General features: G+C 36.3%; 3 protein-coding genes across 3 annotated transcripts in view; 1 reads left to right on the forward strand and 2 right to left on the reverse strand.

Annotated features, from left to right (window-relative positions):
• LOC123867783 (protein IQ-DOMAIN 14) overlaps positions 1–4993 on the reverse strand; it is a 91151-nt gene extending 86158 nt beyond the window's left edge. Inside the window, exon 1 of the mRNA XM_045910048.1 lies at positions 4483–4993. The gene's annotated coding sequence lies outside the window, so the exon portion shown is untranslated. The remainder of the gene's footprint in view (positions 1–4482) is intronic.
• LOC123867784 (acidic leucine-rich nuclear phosphoprotein 32 family member A) lies at positions 3420–11701 on the forward strand. Its single transcript, XM_045910049.1, has 6 exons — positions 3420–3620; positions 5198–5574; positions 6210–6298; positions 7501–7572; positions 8359–8472; positions 9940–11701. The coding sequence occupies exons 1-6, from the start codon at positions 3573–3575 to the stop codon at positions 10014–10016; spliced, it is 777 nt and encodes a 258-aa protein (XP_045766005.1). The 5' UTR covers positions 3420–3572; the 3' UTR covers positions 10017–11701.
• Positions 11702–12193: 492 nt separating this feature from the next.
• LOC123867774 (origin recognition complex subunit 2) lies at positions 12194–22130 on the reverse strand. The gene is made up of 9 exons (XM_045910024.1): positions 22009–22130; positions 21241–21405; positions 20455–20655; positions 18865–18953; positions 17976–18143; positions 16204–16555; positions 15304–15486; positions 14628–14861; positions 12194–13249 (listed from the first exon to the last, which is right to left on the reverse strand). The coding sequence occupies exons 1-9, from the start codon at positions 22031–22033 to the stop codon at positions 13044–13046; spliced, it is 1623 nt and encodes a 540-aa protein (XP_045765980.1). The 5' UTR covers positions 22034–22130; the 3' UTR covers positions 12194–13043.
• Between the last annotated feature and the right edge of the window lie 1554 nt (positions 22131–23684).

Here is a 23684-nt window from a genome sequence, read left to right on the forward strand (position 1 = left end):
TACTAATCTTGAAACTGAATTTCCATATTTGATATTAATTTTATTACTTAGTTCTATGATAATATTCTTACAGAGCTTTCTGTCTCTGAGGTCAATCCAGTCGCCATCGACCTCATAACAAAACTAAATATTCTTCATTTTCCAGCTCAATATGGATGTACCTATACTTCGAAATAAGGTGGAAATAAATCACGTCTAATTTTTTCTGTATAGTCAAAGCTTGCAATACATTATCTAGAACGTTAGAGTTTGGCTAATGAAAGATGAAACTCGGCTTTTTTTTTTCAAACTTTTTATATGGCAACCTTTAATCGCCGATCAAACGTCCGTAAATATGATAATTTAATTTAGATACTTGGTTTAAATTCGTAAAAGATATTAACATTAATTATGTTTTCTAAACCTATGTCTTTTATGTGCTAATATTATGTTACGATTATAAGCGATACGATATTACATCATTGGTTAATGTTATTTTTGACAGTAAAACTGGAAGATGTATCAGGGACATCAGCGTGCCAGGGAATCGAACCCCCAACCCCCCTGATGAGGTGTGACAAACGTAGAGGTTTGTAAAAAAAAATTAAAAAAAAATTACTGTGCCGTTTATCAAACATTTAAAAACCGGCCAAGTGCGAGTCAGACTCGCGCACTGAGGGTTCCGTACTCGGGTATTTTTTAACAACATTTTGCACGATCAATCAAAAAATATTATACATAAAAATAAATAAAAATCTGTTTTAGGATGTACAGGTAAAGCCCTTTTATATGATACCCCACTTGCTATAGTTATCTTATTTTGATAATTGAAACACATTTTTTTTTTTAAATGATGTCACCACAAATTCGCTGTTTTCAGATTTATTCCTGTACTTGTCCTATAAGGCCAACCTACCTACCAAATTTCATGATTCTAGGTCAACGGGAAGTACCCTATAGGTTTCTTGACAGACACGACACGACAGACAGACAGACAGACAGACAACAAAGTGATCCTATAAGGGTTCCGTTTTTCCTTTTGAGGTACGGAACCCTAAAAATTAAATTATTGCAAGTATCAAATTAAGTTAGTCATTTCACTATAATTTTGGAGATGCCTTCCGAATTTTTTTAAAATTTGCCGGGCCATTCCAGCTTTCATTAGCCAGACTCTACAGCTTTCTAATATTCCGTGAGAACAAGAAGACGTTTTTATGACTCTCGGCAGTGTAGGTACTATATATACGACTTTAATTTAAACATTTCTGCCCCTTTCCTATTAAATGAGAGATACAACAGCGACTTAGACCAGGAACTATCATAATCAACTGTGCAGAAGAGATCATAATGAACCACAATTGTTTTCCACACTGACTTATCAAGCGCTCAGTTCCAAGTCGATACTTCAACGCAATAAACATCATTGAAGAGTGTTCTTATTTTATTTTTAGTTTTATTTTATTTATTACTAGATGATGCCCGCAGCTTCACCCGCGTGGATTGGTCAGATCCCCTGCAGTATCAAGATTGAGGAGTTGGGATTCAAACTTTTTATGGAAGAATGTCGCAAAGTTCCTCTATCGATTAAAAAAAAATTACGCAGATCGGTTCAGAAATCTCGGAGATATCAATGCATAGGTAGAAAAACACACCTCCTCCATTTTTTAAGTTGGTTAAAAAAGTAGCCTGTGTTACTCCTTGGTTAATCCTCTACTTGTCTGTGAAAGTCCCGTCAAAATAGGTTCAGCCATTCCGAAGATTAGCCCGTTCACACAGACAGTCACTTCAATATTATTTATTAGTATCTGATTAGTATAGAAAAGAAAATCTGCAGCGAATTATTACAATAAGTTTCTTAAATGCTAATTACAGAAATATGATTGAGGAATATTGAAATAATGTCGCATTGAGAGAATGATTTTGCCACATTTCTCATATAATAAATCATATAGAAATATCTTGCATAAGATGTAAAATCATCTTCTAAATAAAACCGGCCAAGCGTGAGTCAGACTCGTGCACTGAGGGTTCCGTACTCGGGCATTTTTTCCGACATTGGCACGATAAAACCAAAACTATTATGCATAAAAATTAATAAAAATCTGAATGTACAGGTAAAGCCCTTTCATATGATACCCCACTTGGTATAGTTATTTTACTTTGAAAATTGAAACACATTTTAATTATTTTATGAGATGTTACCACAAATTCACGGTTTTCGGATTTTTTCCTTTATTTGTGCTATAAGAGCTACCTACCTAATTCTTGACAGACACGACAGACGGACAGGCGGACTGGCGGACAGGTAGGTACGGAACCCTAGCCGAAAAAATATTTTTTTTTTACATGTGGGGTATCATTGTGTAGAGCTCATCGAGAAGAGTAGGAATATATTTAAAAAAAAAATCTTAAATAAATAAGAAAATGGGGGGCCGTCAAAGTTGTAAGGTCATACCATTTTTGTGACAGGGGTTATCTCAAAAACTAAACTAGTTAGGAATTTGAAATTTCGGTATATTATGCATCTGAAAACAATTATTTATATTATAGTTTGTAAGCTGTGATAGCCTAGTGGTTAGAACGTCCAGCTCCTAATCGGAGGTCGGGGGTATGATCCCGGGCAAGGACCTCTAACTTTTCAGTTATGTGCGTTTGAAGCAATTAAATATCACTTGTGTATTATTAACGGTGAAGGAAAACATCGTGAGGAAAACTGCATGCCTGAGAGTTCTCCATGTTTTCAAAGGTGTGTGAAGTCTTCCAATCGCATTGGGCCAGCGTGGCAGACTATGGCCTAAACCCTTCTCACTCTGAGAGGAGACCCGTGCTGAGTAGTGAGCCGGCAATGGGTTGATCATTGTACGCAAAAACAAACAAAAACAAACGAACCTTTTTTTGGGGTTTTTCTTTTATTGTTTATTGCAATGTTCTAGCTCGGAAAAGAAATAATATTTCACACACCCAAACTATGATGTTCATAATTATGTAGCTACGGAACCCTAAAAGAACGAGGCCCCCAAGTCTGCCAATCCGCATTGGGCCAGCGTGGCAGACTATGGCCTAAATCCTTCTCACTCTGAGAAGAGACCCGTGCTGAGTAGTGAGCCGGCAATGGGTTTTTGTTATGCTAACAAAAAATAATATTACTGTGGCTTTTAAATGTTGTGTCCCAGTATCAAAATTTGGAAATGCCGCCCTTTCCAGTTAACGACAAAGTTACCAAGTGTAACGTAAACTAGAATCAAATTGTGTCACCTTATTGCTAAAATGTACTACTTCGACGAAATATCTGTGATAAAAATATGTCAATAATTAATTTCAGCGTTTTTTGTTAACTTAAAACTCAATTTTAAAGCAAAAAAACTATCTTTTAAAAAAAATTAACAAAAATATGAAATGCTAAACGACAGCGTAGTATCCGGTTGCTTAAATTTGTCGCCAGGCGGCGCCAGTAGTACGACGTCAGTCGTGTGTAATGTGTACCTATAGTTTCCTTCTGTTTTGAAACCCAAGCAAGCTAAGTGATAGAGTTCCTTGAACAATTAAAAGGGGTTTTCGAGTGTTTCATAGTGCAATCCTTCAGTTTGAAGAAGATGGAAAAGAGAGTTGTGTTGGAATTACGGGGAAGGAATCCCTCGCAGGTAAATAAAATTTCAACTTCGTATAGCTATCGGAATGTTTTGTCGATATGTATTTTCTGAGTTACATACTGTTTCTAATGCCTTTCAATCAAAGTTATTAGCTTAATTAAACAAATATTATCACACCGTGTTCGATTACCGCTAACCTAGAACGATATTGTAATTTTTAAGATGTGGCGTTATTGTTTATGAAGTCGCAATTACCCAATGTTACGTGCATTCGTATCCACGTTTTTAGCAAGCAATCAGACATACAGTAGTTTATATTGATAAGCCGCTTGAAACATAGGTATTGTAATTCGACAAATAGAAATACAATTTCTCCTTGCATTTCATTTTTGAGGTTAAGTGTATAATAGGACACAAGCTAACTTTCGAAACTGAAGCGTAGTGTACCAAAATCGTTAGGGCTTATTATTCTGTAAATTTGGCAATTTGGAATATTTTTTTCAAATAACTAGGCTTTTAGCATTAAGAATAAGCCTACCTATATTCCATATTTTAATGGATTGACGGCATTATCCCAGACATTATTTTCATGACCGCTCATCCTAATCAAAAAACTTAGATACCTATCTATAGTTATGTGCAATATAAAATAGGACTAGGTATAATTACGAATATGACTTGTTTTATGTAAAAGCTTAAGAAATATAAAAAAAGTAATTATTTTGCTCTAAATATTGAACTCGTAGTAATTTCGCGCCCTTTCACCGACCGTCATCGTACTTTCTAAAATTTCATTTCAAGTGATAACATTAAATTTGAAATATTTTTAAATGTATAATACATTTAGCGCATCTAAGAATTTCTCCTAAAATAAAAAGTTTTTTCATTTGTGTTTTCTTGACGCACGCCTTACCAAAACAGCGGCCATTTTTATTGCGTCGCGATGATTCGTGTCATCCGCCATTGCGAAATGAAAACTATCGTTATAATATCGGCTACAATTCACGAATATACGAAATACTTATTAAAACGATTGCATTTACACATCCCCATTATGTTAAACTGAAGAAATTCGTATTATAAACACCCCTTTGTTGGAATTTTGTAACTGCGTTAGTCGAACCATTGACAACTTAGCACCATTTTGACGTTTTTGTTGGCTGTCCTTTCTCGAAATCTTTACAGGAAACCAAATGCAGTACTTTTTCTATAAAAATATTTAATATAGGTCGTGTTTGTACGAAAAGGCTTTATAAATATGATTTTATATTAATCATGGATGTTTTAAATATTTGATCTTGAACAAAATCATCTAGTGCTAAAGTTAGCAGTTAGTAGACGATATCCTAGAAACAGGTCGGCCAACATTAATAAATTATTTTGATAGATACATACAGAGTATACAAACATACTAATTATACATAAAATAGGTATTTATAAGTTCAAGATATAATGTAAAAATACCTAATAAAAAACTTTTTAAATAGGTAAATACCTAATATTGTTGGAGGAATGCAAACATTTCCTAGACATTACGCTAAACCATTCAAACATTTTTAAGGTTCCGTAACCAAAGGTAAACGTAACAAAAAGTAAAAATGGTACTTTCATTTCATTTTCTTTTACAGATCAAGGAGCTTAATTTGGATAACTGTAGAAGCACTAACATTGTTGGGCTAACAGACGAGTATACCAACCTCGAAATTCTAAGTCTCAACAATGTTGGTCTCACAACACTCAAAGGATTCCCCACACTGCCCAAGTTGAGGAAGTTGGAACTCTCTGATAACAGGATATCTAATGGACTCAACTTTCTGAAAGGATGCAAGAGGCTAACTCATCTCAATTTGTCGGGAAATAAAATAAAAGATTTGGAGATGTTACAGCCACTGGATGAGTTTGAGAACCTGAGAGTACTAGATCTATTTAACAATGACGTCACTAACATTGATGACTACAGGGCGAAAGTTTTTGCATTGCATCCTTCTGTCAAGTACTTGGATGGGTAAATTTTTATTTTAAATTACATATTTGTGCAAAGTAGGACCTGGTCTGAATTGTTTTTTAGGGTTCTGTACGCAGGCCCATTGCACATTGGCAGACTCCACACACCTTTGAGAACTCTCAGGCTCAGTTTCCTCATAATGATTTCCTTCAATATTATTAAAATGCACTATCACCGCTCAAGCTCTTCTCATTTTAAGAGGAAACCCATACTCAGTAGTGGGCCGGCGATGGGTTGCTCATTGTGATGATGAATATCCATGACGGGTATAGGATCAAAAGAAGTAACTATTTGGAAATGTCCAAATTAAAGTAAAAATTCGAAAAGTCAAATAAGTTGATCATGATGATAGCACATCATCATGATCAACCCATCGCCGGCTCACTACAGAGCACAGATTTCCTCTCAGAGTGAGAAGGGGTTTGGTTATAGTCGGCTACGCCGGTCAAGTATAGACTGGCAGACTTCACACATTATGAGGAACTCTCAATGTGTGCATATGTTCCCTCACGATGTTTTCCTTCACCGTTGAAGCAAGTGATATTAAATTACTTACTTAAAAAGCACATAACTCCCGAAAACCACAGTACTTAACACAACTGGATTGTAAACAATGTATTCACATCACTTTCTAGATTTGACCGAGAGGACAGAGAGGCAGAGGATAGTGACGCAGAGGAGGAAGATGTTGAGGAACTGAATGGAAACAATGACAGCGAGGAAGGTAAAATTTAGGCAGAGTCATACTTTTAACACTTCACCCAAGTCAAACTATTGTTGCCTATGTAGTTGAACACAACTCTCTTGAACTAACTAAAATTAGTGCAATCGTCTTATAATGTCTATAAAAAGGGTGGTAAAACTTAATCCTGTCAATTTAATTAGTGATTTGTGTAATCCTGACTCAAACCCTCATTGCAATATAAGCAACACATTTTCACTACTATAATATGTCATTTTTGACACTATACATGGATGAGAGAGGCTTACAAGTTACTTGTACCGAAAATTAATAACATCCTATAAAATTGTGTAAATACTGGCTTACAGATCTGGACATAGATTTAGGCCCTCTAGTGATTGACGATGACAGTTTGTCTGAGAGGCCTCCAGAAACGTCGCCCAGTCTTCTCATGTCCTTGTATACAGTTTATGGTCTCCTATTCCATATGGGGTATCTTTTAAAAAGTAAGCATCATATCTTTATATTGTGATGCTTATGTTCTCTGTATGATGTATTTCTTCTTTAAAAGTCCTCCATGAAAAGTATGAAAAATTAACATAATTTGTGTGGAGTAATATAATCTGGAAAGCAAATTAATCCAGAGTATGGGAGGAATAGAAAAGAATATATTTTTATTCAAGTTAACTTTAACAACTGGTTTTGATTGTCAAAATAATTTACCACTGGTTCAGAATGTTGTTACTATATATTTAGTAGTCCATGATGGCCCATGCATTGATAGAAATGTCATTCAACAAAATAAGAAGAATTGACAGAAATAGAACAATATGATATTTAATTCAAGAAAAAAGTGCTTTTGATAGGACGGTATTTAATTCAAGTAAACTTTTGCAAGTACTTTTGAACACTTACTTACACTGGTTCAGAATGCCTGTGAAGAACCAGCAAGAAACTCTGTGGTTGCTGTTTTCAAAAATTCTCTATTTACAATATAATGTTATGTATGAAAGTGATAGCAATCCCGCGCAATGCTCGAGCAAGCTGTGAATCAAATCCATGCTCCGCTCTTTTATCATTTACATTTATAATCTTCGATTGTGTAAAATGATTTTTCAAGAGCATTACTTTTAATAGATTTTTTTAAACTTGTGTAAAGGCAAGTCTAAAATTGATTGTAGAATTTTAATATAAAAGATACACAATAACGAAATGTCTGATAAATATGTTGTTTTTTGTTACAGATTCAGAGGTGGACGACGAAGAAGACGAAGATGAGGATATATCACTGAGCGCAGTTTATCGTGATAACTTAGGTATATTTACTTTATTGGCTCTTAGGTTTTACTAGACGAGGGTTATGACAACGCAAATATTCAGTCAATTGTGATTGCTAAGCAACGTTGACCTAAGTCAGTAACTCGATGGGTGACCGACTTTGGAGGTCCAAATTTGGCCTTTACCTTTCTTCTCTGTCTCAGAGAGCATTTAAGCCACCAGCCCCGGTTATTATCAGTAACATCTGATAACAACTGTCAAACCTGTATGCGGAAGGATCTGAGAATAAAAAGGTTAAACTGCTGGTTAGTGGTTAGCTTAATTTGTTATCAACATTAGCCTCCAAATAATTTATCCGACTGCCGAAGACTAACATATTCATGAACTTTTTTATCTATCCAATCTTGCTGTAATTAAGTATATGTACAAGCTGCCATTTTAACCCCCGACCCAAAAAGGGGTGTGTTATAAGTTTGACGTGTGTATCTGTCTGTGGCATCGTAGCTCCCAAACGAATGAACCGATTTTAATTTAGTTTTTTATTGTTTAAAAGGTGGCTTGATCGAGAGTGTTCTTAGCTATAATCCAAGAAAATCGGTTCAGCCGTTTGAAAGTTATCAGCTCTTTTCTAGTTTTTTTATAGAGGTTTTTGTGTCGGGTTTTTAAATTTTGAGTTATCTAAAAAAGCAAGGGTTAATTAAGACTTCGTTTATAATATTACAATTTTATACTAACTTTAGAGTTTTGGTTTGATTGTAAAATAACTTTATTATTCAACTATTTATCGGCACGGAATAATATTAATGTGTGTATTTCTGGTGCAGAGGAGGAGAGCTCTGCCAGCTCACTGTTCGCGGGCAGCGACGTCGAGGAGGAGGAGGACGACGACGACGACAACGACAACGACGCTGACGCCGAACACAACACCAAGGCTAAAGGTGACGAGTTTACTTGCTTCTTAGTTGTTATGTTCAGACAGCAATTAGAGGACGAGGGCGACTATTAACAATGACGACGCCGAACACAACACTAAAGCTAAAGGTGACGAGCTTACTTGCTTCTTCCTTGTTGCTTCATTGTATGGCCTACGAAGTTAAGGAGGAGGGGTTATGTTAGGTTTTTTTTTAAATAAAAGAAACCCTCTGATATGTGTCAGTCGTTTTCTAAATTTTATTTTACTGAAGTTTAACATATTTATTCTCATAATAGACATGAAACTATTGGTCTATATTTTCAGTATAATATATTAAAGTTATAGACATTTAGTTTTTTTTTTATTAATTGAGCTCTTTGCAACTTTCGTGCAGAAATCGAGGAATGCTGTCTGGCATTTCCTGTTCGTAATCAATACATCCAGCGTTTGTGCATTTGCATTCCCGTTATCTGTTCCCACGCATAGCGTTTTTTGCAATATTTGGGGCAGTCCAGAAGAAGTGTAACACCGATTCCTCGTTCGCTGGGTCGCAGTCATAGGCTGAGTCGTCCTTACACTTAAACCTTTTCAAGTACTGCCCAAACCCTCCATGTCCCCTCAGCACTTGAACAGGTGACGACAAGGTGAGGAGCTTACTTCTTGTTGTTACCATTGTATGGCCAACGCAGTTGATGGAAGAGGACGACGACGGCGGCGAACACAACACCAAGGCTAAAGGTGAAGCTTACTTCTTTATTTTTACAGTTAGCATAGAATAATAAGATCTAAGTATGACATTTACAAAGGGGATGTTTGTGCACAGGTACTGTACGTTTCTCGCGCGGGAAACGAACAGTTGACTGATGAACCAATCACGTGGCAACACACCTCGCCATCGCGCCTCCCTTTGTACCATCAAATATTTAGATAAAAAGATCGATAAATCAATGAATGAATGAATGAATGAATGAATATACTTTTATTGTACACCACAAAATTAGTACAGAAAAACACATACAAAGCTCAACAAAATATAGGTACAATTTGGCGGCCTTATCGCTACCTAGCGATCTCTTCCAGGCAACCAAAATGGTCCAAAGGATATAGCTATAGATATTAGAGGTAGGTGGTGTAGGTTTACATTTATATATAATATTAGAATAAATAAATATATAAATAAATAAATAAATACATAGAAACATGTTAAAATGCAAATAATGTACTAAATAATAAAATACATAATATAGACGTAAAAAAATAATAATAAATAAATATGATATATAGATAAATAATAATCAATCACTGCGCAGGTCAGTTATTTTTATTGATGTCATTCAGTATGGCCAGCGATGGGGAACAGGACGATGGCGGGCAGTGTAATTTTAACCCCTCTTTTGGCCATTAGTATTCGTCAGCTGTAATACTTTTTATTTCTTTGATTTATGTAAAAGGTTTGATCAACTAAACAATGCCTATCGGTTTGTCACACTAGATGGAGAGAACGCGCGCGAGCCCGAAGAGAGTACTCGAGGTAAAAAGCGAAAACATGAAGACGAAGACGAGAATTGAAAGTTGCCTTATGCGGAGTTATCTTACTAGTTCGTAAGTGTACAGCGCTCCGAAGCATCGGACAATAAACCTGATCATAGTAATGCAATGTGTACCACAACACCGGCGCGCCGCGGCGAGTCGGCGTGGGAATATCCGACTCCGAAACCACATGGGTCCATATGAACGCGACGAGAACTAAATCTTATCACCATAATCTGAAATTTTTAATGTTGATGTCTTTTTTGTGTGAAATCTGTAGTTTGTTGTCCGAAAGTTAATAATTCAATTAAATTGTTTATGTAATAATTATTTTTTATTCTATTGACATGCTTACTTTAGTCTAATCGAATGAAATGCGAGTGCATGATTGTTAGATGTAAAATTAGCTCTCGGAATTTCTTAAAATTACAATTTTATTGATATTAGCTTTAAGTGGTAAGTAATATTAATATTAACGGTGAACGATGATTGGTCGTACATTTGTAATTCTGTTTTGAAAATGATAAATTCTATGCGAGATATTCCGCCTGTGTAATACTTTATATGACCAATACTGGTTGAGACATTTGAAGGTATAACTGATGCCATCGGTCGCCATTCATATTTACGCGCCATAGTGACTGAAACGCATAATGTTTATCTACAAGAACAGAATATGATAAGTACTAGATCACTTTCAAAATCATCTTGCTCCCATACCGAATCAAAAACATCTGTATTATGTATACCTATCATATAAAAGATGGATATGTTACAGTTCCAGTCAAAACTACTTTTAACTACAAAAAATAGTATAAACTTCTATTGACTAAATAAAGACTACTGGTCAGATGTAGTTTTGATTGAAAAATATTGGTCAGTCAAAACTACTTTTGACTATTTTTTGCAGTCAAAAGTACATAGTTTTGACTGGATGAGAATTTGACTGTAAGGTAAAATTTATTTTGGTTAACAATTTTTTCAAAGTTCATTTTTATTTCTTATATAGGTAAATATTATAATATTAAAGTAAAAAACCATTTGCCATTTTGTCATGTTGAAGGAAACCAAGAGGAGCTTTTGAACTATCCTATTTCATAAAATAAATAATTCAGCTAGGCTAGTCGGTCGGAAAGCCATTAAACAATAAATTAAGTCAATTGTTTTGTATTTAATATACAAAATTAACAGTTATCTTCATGTACAGGACAAAAATATCATAATGATAGCGCTCTTCTAAAACTTAATAAATAATAATTTATTTTATTAAAATTAGAGTCTGCTCTAATCTTAAATAATATGTATTGATGAATTTTAAATTAGTTTTGTAATCTCACTTCGAAAACTTATGGCAGTTGGTGGGATTAGGCTCAATTCATACTAAGGCAGATTCGAAGGGGATTAAAGCGTCAATCGGAAACTTAATATAACAAATTCACCCCTATCTCCACAACGTAAGGCACATATTCCTTCTAAGATAAAAGGAAGACGCGAATTCTCGCGCATTTGACGGAATTCGTGCGTCTGATCAAAACCAACGCTGAAAGCGCCTATTATGGGAACCAACGCGAAGTCACACGTCAGTCGGAATCGGAAACTGACCCGTGTAAAATGAAAAAGCGTGCAAACGCGCGCATTAGTGCAACATCGCTTTAATTGTGAATTTCACGCTTTGATTCTGCGCTAGTATGAATTGACCCTTAAATAGCCGACCTGATTTTCGACAGTACATGGGTCTATAGGGAAAATATCCAGTGAGTTTTGTGTTGGTGTAGCGTCATTCACGCACATGTTAAATCAAATTTTTTTTTAGTTAAGGACAGATTAGGATAAGGCAGTCGACACGTCATGAGTAAAAATACGAATGTCTAGGGTTATTAGAAAACAGAGTTATTTTCAAATTATTCTAAAGTACATAAGTAGCCCACGAAAAATTTTAAATCGTGGAAAAACAAAGTTTCTTACAAAAATATAAATTACATTATACACTAACAGATTTATATTTCTAAAATTTAAGGTTTGGTCTCGTAGTTAATGTATAAACTGTTTTATTTGTATAAATGATGAGTAGAATGACCCTTTTCAACCTTGTACTTACCTAATCTTTATAAAATCTTTTGGCCCAATCTGCCATGGGTTTTTACCAATATGTATGTTAAAAAAAATTAAATCTGATGGTCTTAGTGTTTTTGTTCAAATTACCGTAATGTTATAATTTTTAATTGAATTAGATTAAATTCTTTGGACATCTGGCGATTTCCGAGAATATTTTTCTATAATATTTTTAAATTTTAAAATAGTAATAATAATAATAATGCACTATAATTATTATAACAATGTAATTTATAATTAATGTTTGGTTGATACATAATGGTGATGTGCCAGATAAATGTTGAAGAGAATTTTAGTTAATAATTTTATTATATTATGTAAGTCATTAAGTTTAAGTAATTTACAACTTGGTCTGTTGATATATATTATAATCCTATTAAAACTTTATTTCTGGGATTGTAAAATAAAAACTACATCCAAATTTCATTTGTTTTATTTACTTACTCTTTACTTACTTTTACTTCACATATTTTTATAGGAAAGGAAATATGTCAGCCCAATGGAATAATAACGATTTTCTTGATTTTAGTAATTTATTAGAGCTTCACATCGTCTATGATGAAAATTTTAAACTGCGAAGATATTCAGGATTCCGCTGGGCTTACGTCTGGATATTTGCTGCAGATATCTCGTTTTTTATAGAACTTAATTTTTATGATACATGAATTTTCAAATTTCATGATTCTAGGTCAACGGGAAGTACCCCATAGGTTTTCTTGACAGACAGTCAACAAACACAACAAACAACAAAGTGATCTTATAAGGATTCCGTTTTTCCTTTTGAGGTATGGAGCTCAAATGTATAAAAATCGACCTATGTATAAAAATCGCGTTTTTATGGTATATCAGTACTATATCACCTATATTCGTTCATGCTAGCGTCCTAATTACATCCTGTATTTATTGAAGACGCCACAAATATGGCGCAGTTTCATTTCAATTCTTATTTTGAAATCACTCAGTAGTAGTTAGTTGATCTAGGAACTGTTGCAGCAAGGCGCTGTCGATAGGCATGAACAGATTGTCGGCTGCGTCGCCCGCGCGCCTCTGCTTCACGAGCTTGTGGTCAAGGAACTCGGTGAGATGCGCGCGCAGCGCCACCTGCGAGCTCACCAGGAACTGCGAGCGCGCCGCCGAGTACAACTCCTTGAAAGGCAGACCTGAAATATTAAAACAGACAACTGTTCAAGGGGATCCACACTGCCAATTTATCCTTTTTTTTTTTCTTCTCTGGTCTGGCTTTACACTGATTAGCCAATGTCAAGTGTGTAGTTATTTACAAGTTAGGAAAACTATATGTATAAGTATGGACTTCGTCTGTGCTGGCGCCCGCCGACATACACGCGGCGCCCCTTTAGAGCACTTCTCAGTCAGTTCCTCGGTCAGTTCCACCACCAATAAACACCAGCGGGACACAAAAACCGGCCACTTCTAACAAAAAAACACTCCAAAAAGTCACAACACGCGCGCCAACAAACGCCACCACAGACAAAGTCCCAATTTATCCTGACAAGTGATAGTAGTAGTAAGTACATCATCTGTGGAACCGACTATACTGAGCTGTCAAATGCCATAATTTTAATTGTACGAGCTTCCAGGTATCATACATCTTTAAATAATTCACGAAATTCGTATAATTTACCAATGTCAACAACTCTCAGGCAAAGCTTGCTAGCGTTGCCTAACAAACAAAAGAATTTTGACATTGACGTAAGCCGGACCTATAAGATCAGTTTTGCCTGTGGATCTCCATTCGCGCTTATTTCTTTTATCCACCTTAAAGTGTGTATTCTGCAGTGTGCCGTGGCAGCACAGTTCTCGAATTTCTAAGATCATCTCATCAATACAGATAAAAAAGTCGTGACTTCTCTCGACGTACTCGTATCTCGTAATGTCGTGATATCTCGCCATATAAATAGAAGTGTGACCTCAACAATACTACAATTACTTATACCTTGATAGTATGACTGTTTATGGTTCAACTCACTCAAATATTTTAAGGTGGAAGCGACGGGCCTGCCCGCGAAATTCAATTGTAAACTAATACGACAACGTAGGCTTATGGTATTTTATTTGCGACAATGGCAGTATCATCCTCACAGGTTCATATAAAAATCTTAACTTGAAAGGGTCCAGTTTAAGAAATTAATTCTAGTATCGACTAATACCGACGAGTAACAAAATACCATAAGCCTACGTTGTCGTATTAGTTTACAAATTGCGAAAAACCAAATTAAATTTGAATTTCGCGGGCAGACCCGTCTCATGCCCCTTAAGTATATCAAAATCACTTACGATAGTTTAAACATTAAAACACTCAAGTATTGTATGATTTGGAATATACCTTTAGCGTTGGCGATAAAATAATATTGAGTACACTGCAGAGTCGTCAGCTACAGCGCACCGCTACGCCGCATTATCAAACATCTCTTTAATATACGGTACAAATGTCGTGACGTCTTTCGACGTGCGGCGAATATGTCGTGCTGTCTCTTTGACATACGACAAGACTATTGTGGGAATATTATTTAGTTATACCTTGATAATGTGAGTGCTTGTGGTTCTCGAGTTGGTATTGTATAATGATCTGCAAGATTCCTTTGGCGTTGGAAGTGAGGGACCGGTACACGCTCTGAAGGGACGCCAGCTGAAGTGCGCCGCTGCGTCGCGACAGCAGAGAGTTCTCGAACGACGTCTCTTCAATATACGGCACGAATGTCGTGACGTCCCACCATGTGAAGTTGAACTTGCTGAGTTTCGATTGATTCCATACTGTAAATTACATATCCCAATTAAAAAAAACCGGCCAAGTGCGAGTCAGACTCGCGCACCGAGGGTTCCGTACTCAGATAGTTTTTTCGAGCCTTTCAATGATACCCCACTTGGTATATTTATCTTACTTTGAAAAATTGCAACATTTTTTTTATGTAACCACAAATTCACGATTTTCGGATTTTTTCCTTTAGTTGTGCTATAAGACCTACCTACCTGCCAAATTTCATGATTCTAGGTCAGCCAGCGGGAAGTACCCTATAAGTTTTCTTGACAGACACGACAGACGGATAGACAGACAGCAAAGTGATCCTAAATGGGTTCCGTTTTTCCTTTTGAGGTACGGAACCCTAAAAATAAGGCATGTCTGTTGTCAGCCAAAAGTGAGCGTTTTGAGCAGAAGTGAAGTTAGGTACACTCCTTAATTATAACAGAAACTTACAATTTGGCGCACGGATGTGGTCTATGGTGGCAATCAAGTGAACATTGCGCAGTTGCGCCAGGTTGGCGAACATGGACTGCGCTTTCTCAGGGCGCAGCATCACTCCGTCGAGGTTGTGCACGATGACGAACAAGTGTGCGCCGCAGTCTTCCAACTGAGCCTCGATCAAATTAACCGCATCACCTAAAAAAACACCGGCCAAGTGCGAGTTAGATTCGCGCAACTAGGGTTCCGGGTATTTTACCATTTTGCACAATAAATCAAAAAGTGTTATGCATAAAAATAAATAAAAATCTGTTTCAGGTAAACCCCTTTTATATGATACCCCATCCATTGGTATCTTACTTTGAAGTGATTCTGAGCTTTCTTATGAACAGAGTACTTCTAATCTATACATATAATAAAATTGTAGAAAAGTTGTGTCTGTACAATGGAAATATATATAAAAAAAAGTAGCAGGGGTTGTTATTATATCGATGCCGAACCCGAAAGTGTAATTAATATTTTTTTTGTCTGTCTGTTTGTCTGTGTTTGTGCACGCTAATATCAGAAACGGCTTATTCGATTTAGATACGGTTTTCACTAATATATTGTAGTAAGCTTCACTTAACATTTAGTGTTTATTTCATGTCAATCGGTTCATAAATAAAAAAGTTATGTCAATTTAAAGAATCACGGCGAACATTTTTAACGTACAGAGAATATTATGCTGCCCGAAAAGTCACTATTCCACGCGAACGAAGTCGCGGGCACAGCTAGTAGAGAATATTTTGACGCGAAGCGAGCAACCGCGCAGCGCCACTGTAATGCGATCAGGCCTTTGGCCATATCTCTACTCTACACTTTCGTTCTTTAAATTTACAAGCATCTATCTAAAATAATTTAAAATCGACGCTTTACCTATATTTGATGGAACGTGTGTATTTTCCAACAGATCAACCACAATTTTTTCCAGAACATTCTTCATAGTGAGACTGGGAAAGAAGCCATTGACTACTATACATGGCATATCCTTAAGTTTCTCTGCCTGGAATCTCTGAAGCACTTGTCTTTTAGATCCGATGCCGTATAGGACGACATTGAAGTTTTCGCTTAATACATAAAGCCATCTGTCGAAGAGTTGGTCATACGACTTTGTGAGGTTTATTACGCTTTGCTGATGTTCCTTAGACATATGGATATCAGCTTCTTTTGCGTTTTCATTTAGATTCAGATTTTTCAGTCTTGCTAACGTGTGATCTGATGTTGTAATCTAAAATTAGACAACTAAATATATTAAAAAGAAGTCCTGACAATCAATGCACAGTCCAAGCCTTTGGACCTAGAAAGCTAAAATTTTGCACAGAGATTCCCTTTATAATATAGACAATTATAATAAAACTCAACTGATTATTTTGACGAATTTTAGTACAGAGATAGTTTGCATCCCGACGACGGACATAACTCAAGGGACGACGAACTTTTATCTGGAAATTGGTGTTATCATGTTTTCACAGAATTTATAACTTGTCCCCTGCCGTCATGTTGACAACATTGCTTTATATTTATTATATTTATTTGTACCAGAAAGTTGTAACAATAAAGACAAAAAGAAAGAAAAAATGGACCGGAAAGCACTTATCTCTATCTTATAGATCTCTTGATCTAAGAGATCTTTATTCCTTTCAAGAGAGTTTATTAGTGTGTGGTTTGCAATGGGCCCAACATGACGGCAGGGGACAAGTTAATTATCTTAAATTAATTAACGCGGATTCAGGGACCTCAAGAAAGGGTTTTTAAATGTTTCTGGCTTATGTCTGCCTAAAGGCGGACTTTCGAGCTGAGGGTTTGGGCGTCAGTCGCTTATGCCTAACTAATAAATTACTTAATTGCAAAAAATAATGGCATTAGTTTTGTGATTTTTGCTCCACAAACGCAAGATTTTTGCTCCACAAACGCAACACAGTTTGCATAATAGTGGAAACAAACATCGCTAACTATGGCCATCATAGAAAAGCTGATGTCACTGAGCGGGCGATGGAGAGAGTTATGGATGGAGTTTCCCTATGTGATCAAATCAGAAATGAAATCTGTAGAACTAGAGTAACCAACATTGCTCAATGGGTTGCGAAGCTGACGTGGCAATGGGTAGGGCACATAGTTTGAAAAACAAAAAAAAACGGCCAAGTGCGAGTCAGACTCGCGCAGCGAAGATTCCGTCCTCAGGTATTTTTTTCGACATTTTGCACTATAAATCAAAAACTATTATGCATAAAAATAAATGAATATCTGTTTTAGAATGTACAGGTAAAGTCCTTTCATATGATACCCACTTGAAATAGTTATCTTACTTTAAAAAGTGAACACACATTTTAATTTTTTTTTTAATGATGTAACCACAAATTCACGGTTTTCAGATTTATTCCTTTACTTGTGCTATAAGACCTACCTACCTGCCAAATTTCATGATTCTAGGTCAAAGGCAAGTACCCTATAGGTTTTCTTGACAGACACGACGGACGGACGGACGGACGGACGGACGGACAGACAGACAGACAACAAAGTGATCCTATAAGGGTTCTTTTTTTCTTTTTGAGGTACGGAACCCTAAAAATACCTACCTTATGACCTATGTTTAGCCGTGGATGTCTATCTGTTGATGTCGATGATGGTAAAGACAAAAAAAAACTCACTTTTTTACTAGAATTCATCATGAAATAATTATCGGGTGTGAAAAAATACTCCGAGTCCTTTTGTTTCATCTTACCACCTCTGTTTCTGGTTACTTGTGTTTTAGTTCTTTTATTTGGACTGCTTTCTTCTTCGACATCGGAAGCACTGCCACTCGTCGAATACTTACTCTGAAAATTGCACACATAAAATTACGCTAATAAATAATTAAATTAAAACCAAGGTCAAATGAGTGACAGTACACCTTTCCTACCGAGAAGAATAAGCAAGAAACTCGGAGGTTGCTCTTTTCACAAATTCGATTTACAATAATATGATGGCCGCGCCATGTACAAAAGTAGGTAATGGCATTGCTGGAATGAGCGGTGAGTTAAATCCAAGCTCTTTTGTCATTTACATATTATTAAAAAAATTAGTTTTTTTTGGAGAGTGACTAGTTTTTTATGGCTTGTATTATAATAATAATAATAAGCCTTTATTTCCCAATAGGACACAATTTTCTTTACATAGTTCTTAATTTAGTACTTAATTCTATTACATTCGATATGCTTGGCTTACCTAATTAAATTAAAATAAATTTAATGGCTTGTATTACTTGATTATTATTGTCATAATCTGTGATGTGTGTCTAATAAACAAAATAAAATAAATAAAAAAGGAAAGTCTAAAATTGATTGTGGAATTTTGTTATAAAAAAGATTTATGGCGTCGCCTAAAAGATCCCTGCATTGCTATTCATGATGATGGTGATCCAATCACTCCAATTAGAGAATCCATACTTCTTTTAGCATAGCCTGCTTCTGTCAGACTGCAGCTCACTTACTATTAGGTGAGAACGGAGTCAAGGGCTAAGCGCTAACTTATAATAAATAACTAATAATATATTTCTACCTCTTCATCACTTTTATCTGGTATATAGTCACTGCTACTTCCAGAAAAATCACTGACAGAACTATCTCTTTCGACTGCTTGAACAATTCCTGAAAAAGGATCACATAAATTAATTAGAAAAAACCGGCCAAGTGCGAGTCAGACTCGCGCACTGAGGGTTCCGTACTCAGGTATTTTTTCCAATATTTTGCACGATAAATCAAAAACTATTATACATAAAAATAAATAAAAATCTGTTTTAGGCCCTTTCATATCATACCCCACTTGTTATAGTTATCTTATTTCAATTTTTTTTTAATGATTAAATCACAAATTCGCGGTTTTCAGATTTATTCCTGTGCTATAAGACCTACCTACCTACCAAATTTCATGATTCTAGGTCAACGGGAAGTACCCTATAGGTTTTTTGACAGACACGACGGACGGACGGACGAACGGACAGACAAAGTGATCCTATAAGGGTTCCGTTTTTCCTTTTGAGGTATGAAACCTAAAAAGGGGAAAAAGTATACAAAACAAACCATTATGAATTTACCCATATAATCAGCAAAACGAAAAGATTCACTAAACATTAAGTTTGTCTAGTAGCATGTCTTAGAATAAGTAGGTACACAATCTCTAAATAAATGGACAGGTCTTATTACCCGACTGCGGCAAAGCCAAAAGGAAGGGTTGAGATTTTATCAGTCTATGTATGTATGTATGTTTGTATCCAGTTTCTGTGTGTTCCATTGTAGTGCCTAAACTACTGGGCTGATTTTGATGAATGAGGTGTCAATTGATTCGTTGTAAAGGTCCGGGTGACATAGGTTATACTTTATGCGAAAAAATTGACCTATCGGATGTTACATCAGAAAAGTGGAGGTATCCAAAAATATATTTTTTTGCTATTGTATCGAGTGGGATGTCAAATGAAAGAGGAGAAAATTCTGAATTCATGAGTATAATGTACAATAACATTAAAATATACAAAGTGATAGAAAACCAATTTTTTATTATTTACTCTAATATTTCAGTTTATATTAAAACAATGTCGGGTTTTAGTTTTCAACTTTATCTTGTTTGATCTATCAATTCATAACATTAATTATATAATAGGTCTTACTATTCACAAGCGTGTGTGAACTATACTTGTGGTTACGTCGTGTACTTGAAGCACATGTCGCCAGCAAGCTCTCGAGCAAATGCAAACTTTTACTTTGCAGATATGAGCCACACCCACTCGTGAAATGCAAAAAGTAAGAACTACATATAGTATACTAGCTGATTCCCGCGACTTCGTTCGCCTGGATGTAGTTTTTTAAAAATTCCATGGGAATCCTTTGATTTTCCGAGATAAAAAGTAGCCTATGTGCTAATCCAGAGTATAATCTATCTCCATTCTAAATTTCGGCCCAATCCGTCTAGTAGTTTTTGCGTGAAGGAGTAACAAACATACACACACACAGACACACACACACACACACACATACAAACTTTCGCCTTTATAATATTAATATAGTGTGATACAACTATTGGTGTTTTGTTACTTATTAGTAGAATAGGTCATAATACTCAGTTATCCTCACAGTAATAACATGAAAAACTTACTTCTCCTTATAATATTGACTACATGTTGTGGTGTTGCTTCTGTTTCTTTTTGCAATAAATTCAATTTCTTTGGAGTCTTCTTCGGAGTGTTAGTGGTATTACCAACAGCCTCCTTAACCTTATTCTGTAAATCATTTTTCGTATGACGAGATTTAAATTTAAATACATCTTGGCCTTTCACATCATTTGCATCAAAGAGTGCTGCAATGGAATAATAGGTTACTTTAAGAAGCAAGAATTGTTTATACTGTTCAGTGTGGCTAAATCTGTTGTGCACATATCTAAACTAAAATGGCAGGTTTTAATGTATTGCTATCCTTTTCATAATGTTCCCTGCAGAAAAAGACTTGGTTTACACTTGTCAATATAATTAGTATCAAAACTTGTAAGTTAGAAATGTGCTACCAATAATTGGTTCACAGAAGAAACAGAACTGGTTTGATCTATTGGCAGGCTTTGGCAGTGGCTAGTTACTATACTCTGTAGAAAAACATGTGCTTCCGAGTGATTTATTATTGTGAAATGATACTGAATGGAAACAGATTAACCCCTTTTTAGTTAGCCTGCTTCATTTAAAACTATGTTGCCACTTAACACTCTTAAAATCTTAGCTAAGAAGTAATTTAAAAAAAAATAACTTCTACATTGAATATTTTTACAATTTCCTATGACTGCAGTTTCTGGTTGAACACGGACATGGGCTGTATATTTTTTATTTTATTGGCTAAAATATTGTAAAGTATTACGAAAGTCATTAACACTTCAAAAAAAATAGGATCCTTTCACCTTTTGGTTTTGGTGTTGCATATTCATCATCAAACTCCTCATCAGAACTTTCAAGATAACAACCTGTATTTCTTTTCACTGGTGACATGTCTAAAAACTCCTCATACTTTTTTGGTTTATTCCTGTTTCTAGTAGCTCTTCTGGGTGTATCATTCTTTTTTTCATCTGTGAAAGTTATGTAATTTTTATCAGTAGGAATCCAGTGTAACCACTGTGCTCCCCGGTGGCCAATGGTATCCATAACAGATTTTCCTCACAATAAAAAAAAAGGTCAGTTTAGATAAGAATATAAACATTCATGTGTCCAGCCTGCGGCTGGGCACTAAGTTTCTCTTGAGCAATATTACCATTATCAGTTAGTGTCACTAGACTAGAATCGAAATCTGATCATCCCAACCCCATGAAGTCTTATCTATCCTGCCCCTTGAGTATTTTCGTGAAGAAAGTCGATCCGTTGTTACATTTCATAAACCATGCTCAGCATACTATGATTCACTAGATTTTAGTGAAATGGTCTAGTTGAGTTGGCGTTTTGACATCAAGCGGGATTTATCATTTAGCTTAACGGGGGGATTTAGCCAGCGCCCGGTATATGCCATTTCGATGCAACATATATAAGTCGATTGGTTGCTTAGTAAGGACGTGAAGGAAGGACAAACAAACAAACACACTTTCGCATTTATAAAAATGTTAGTAAGTAAAGATCAAAAATAAAGACTAATAACATATTAGGATTCCAATAAAATAAACTACCTATTATGTACTAACCTAATTCATCACCAAGATAATCCATTTTTTAATTAATTTAATTTTTATTAGCTCAGTTTTACCGCGATTCGCAGTAAACCGCTAAAATGCACCATCTGCCAAACGTCAAAAATTAGCAGACAAGTGACACTTAACACTTAATACTTATTGACAAACAGTTTTGCCAACTGCTCTTTTTTTTTCTCTCTCTCTCGTCTGGCTTTTACAATGATTGGCCAATGTTAAGTTTGTAGTTATTTGTAACAAGTTAGTTAAACTATACAAGTTTGGACCCCGTCTGTGCCGGCGCTCACCGACATACACACGGCACCCCTAGAGCGCTTTCCAGTCAGTTTTAACAAAAAAAACACTCCAAAAAGTCACAACACGCGCGCCAGCAAACGCCACCACAGACGAAGTCCCCAACTGCTCTCTAATTAATTTTTCAACAGGCTTTACGGCTCTGGGTTCTAGCTAGGTCGTATTAGTTTACAAATCGCGAAAAACCAAATTAAATTTGAATTTCGCGGACAGGCCCGTCGCTTCCACCCGGCACGATGCCGCGTAAATAGAAACCAAAGGCGATCAGGGGTTAGAACCCAGAGCTATAAAGTCAGATTGAGGAACTTTCCAGCGAACGTGCCATAAAATTATCATAGACGGACTAGCCAATGCCCGCGACTTCGCCCGCGTGGATTTAGGTTCCTTTTTCAAAATCCCGTGAGAAGTCTTTGATTTTCCGGGATAAAAGTAGCCTATGTGCTAATTCAGAATATTATCTATCTCCATTCCAAATTTCAGCCAAATCCGTCGAGTAGTTTTTACGTGAAGGAGTAACAAATATACATACACACACAAACTTTCACCTTTATAATATTAGTGTGATGTTTCTGAATGCATAAATAGCTCGCCGCGAAAGGCACGAAACTGAATTTTTATTTTATTTTCAACAATTACTTCTAGCATTACAAGTGTTGTTGATTATGTCCGAGCCCTTAAGATTGTTTTTTTAGGTTATGTCAATCAATGATAATATAATATGACGAGTACCTAACTGTTTAGTCGGGAACTTCGTCTGTGTTGGTGTTAGCTGGCGGGCGTGCTCTGCCTTTTTGGAGTGAAACTGACTGGTTTCACTCCAACTCGACTGGTTACTCTTTGGCAAGTTGTAAAAAAAAAATTGTGTGCTTGCACGCAAGGTCTTTTGGCACTGCAAAGTCGCACGAGTGGGTTGCACTAGGAGTCAAGAGGGACTGGGGTACCAGCCAGGTAACCTCCTCGTGTGCCCGAGTGTTGCAGGTAGCAGCAGCGCTTGGGCCGGTGTACCCTGGTAACATGGTTAACGATTTCTCTTCATGGGATATTGTTGGCCATGGCTAATTGACCTGGCGGGGAGGGGGTGTTGTCCGCGTGTCCCTCTGAGTATCCCTAGCAGAGGGCGCAGTAGACGCACCCATGGGGCATAGCCCCAGGAGCGGAGGGTGTGGCTGTGTTGGGTGGTTGGTGATGGGGCTTCATCACCCATCCAGTCACTAGCTGCCCCACCGGTCTCTCGCCTGTCCGGTTTGGTGCGTGCTTGTGGTTCCGGCATGCCTCTAACTAGGTGTTTGGGGGCATGTAGTGTCCCAGTGGTGGGTCTGCTACGGCGGACATCCGCTGGCGGAGTAACGAGGTGTTTCCGGTCCCTTGTGCTCCGT

This window comes from Maniola jurtina, chromosome 8 (genome assembly GCF_905333055.1).
Source record: "Maniola jurtina chromosome 8, ilManJurt1.1, whole genome shotgun sequence".
NCBI classification, from domain to species: domain Eukaryota; kingdom Metazoa; phylum Arthropoda; class Insecta; order Lepidoptera; family Nymphalidae; genus Maniola; species Maniola jurtina.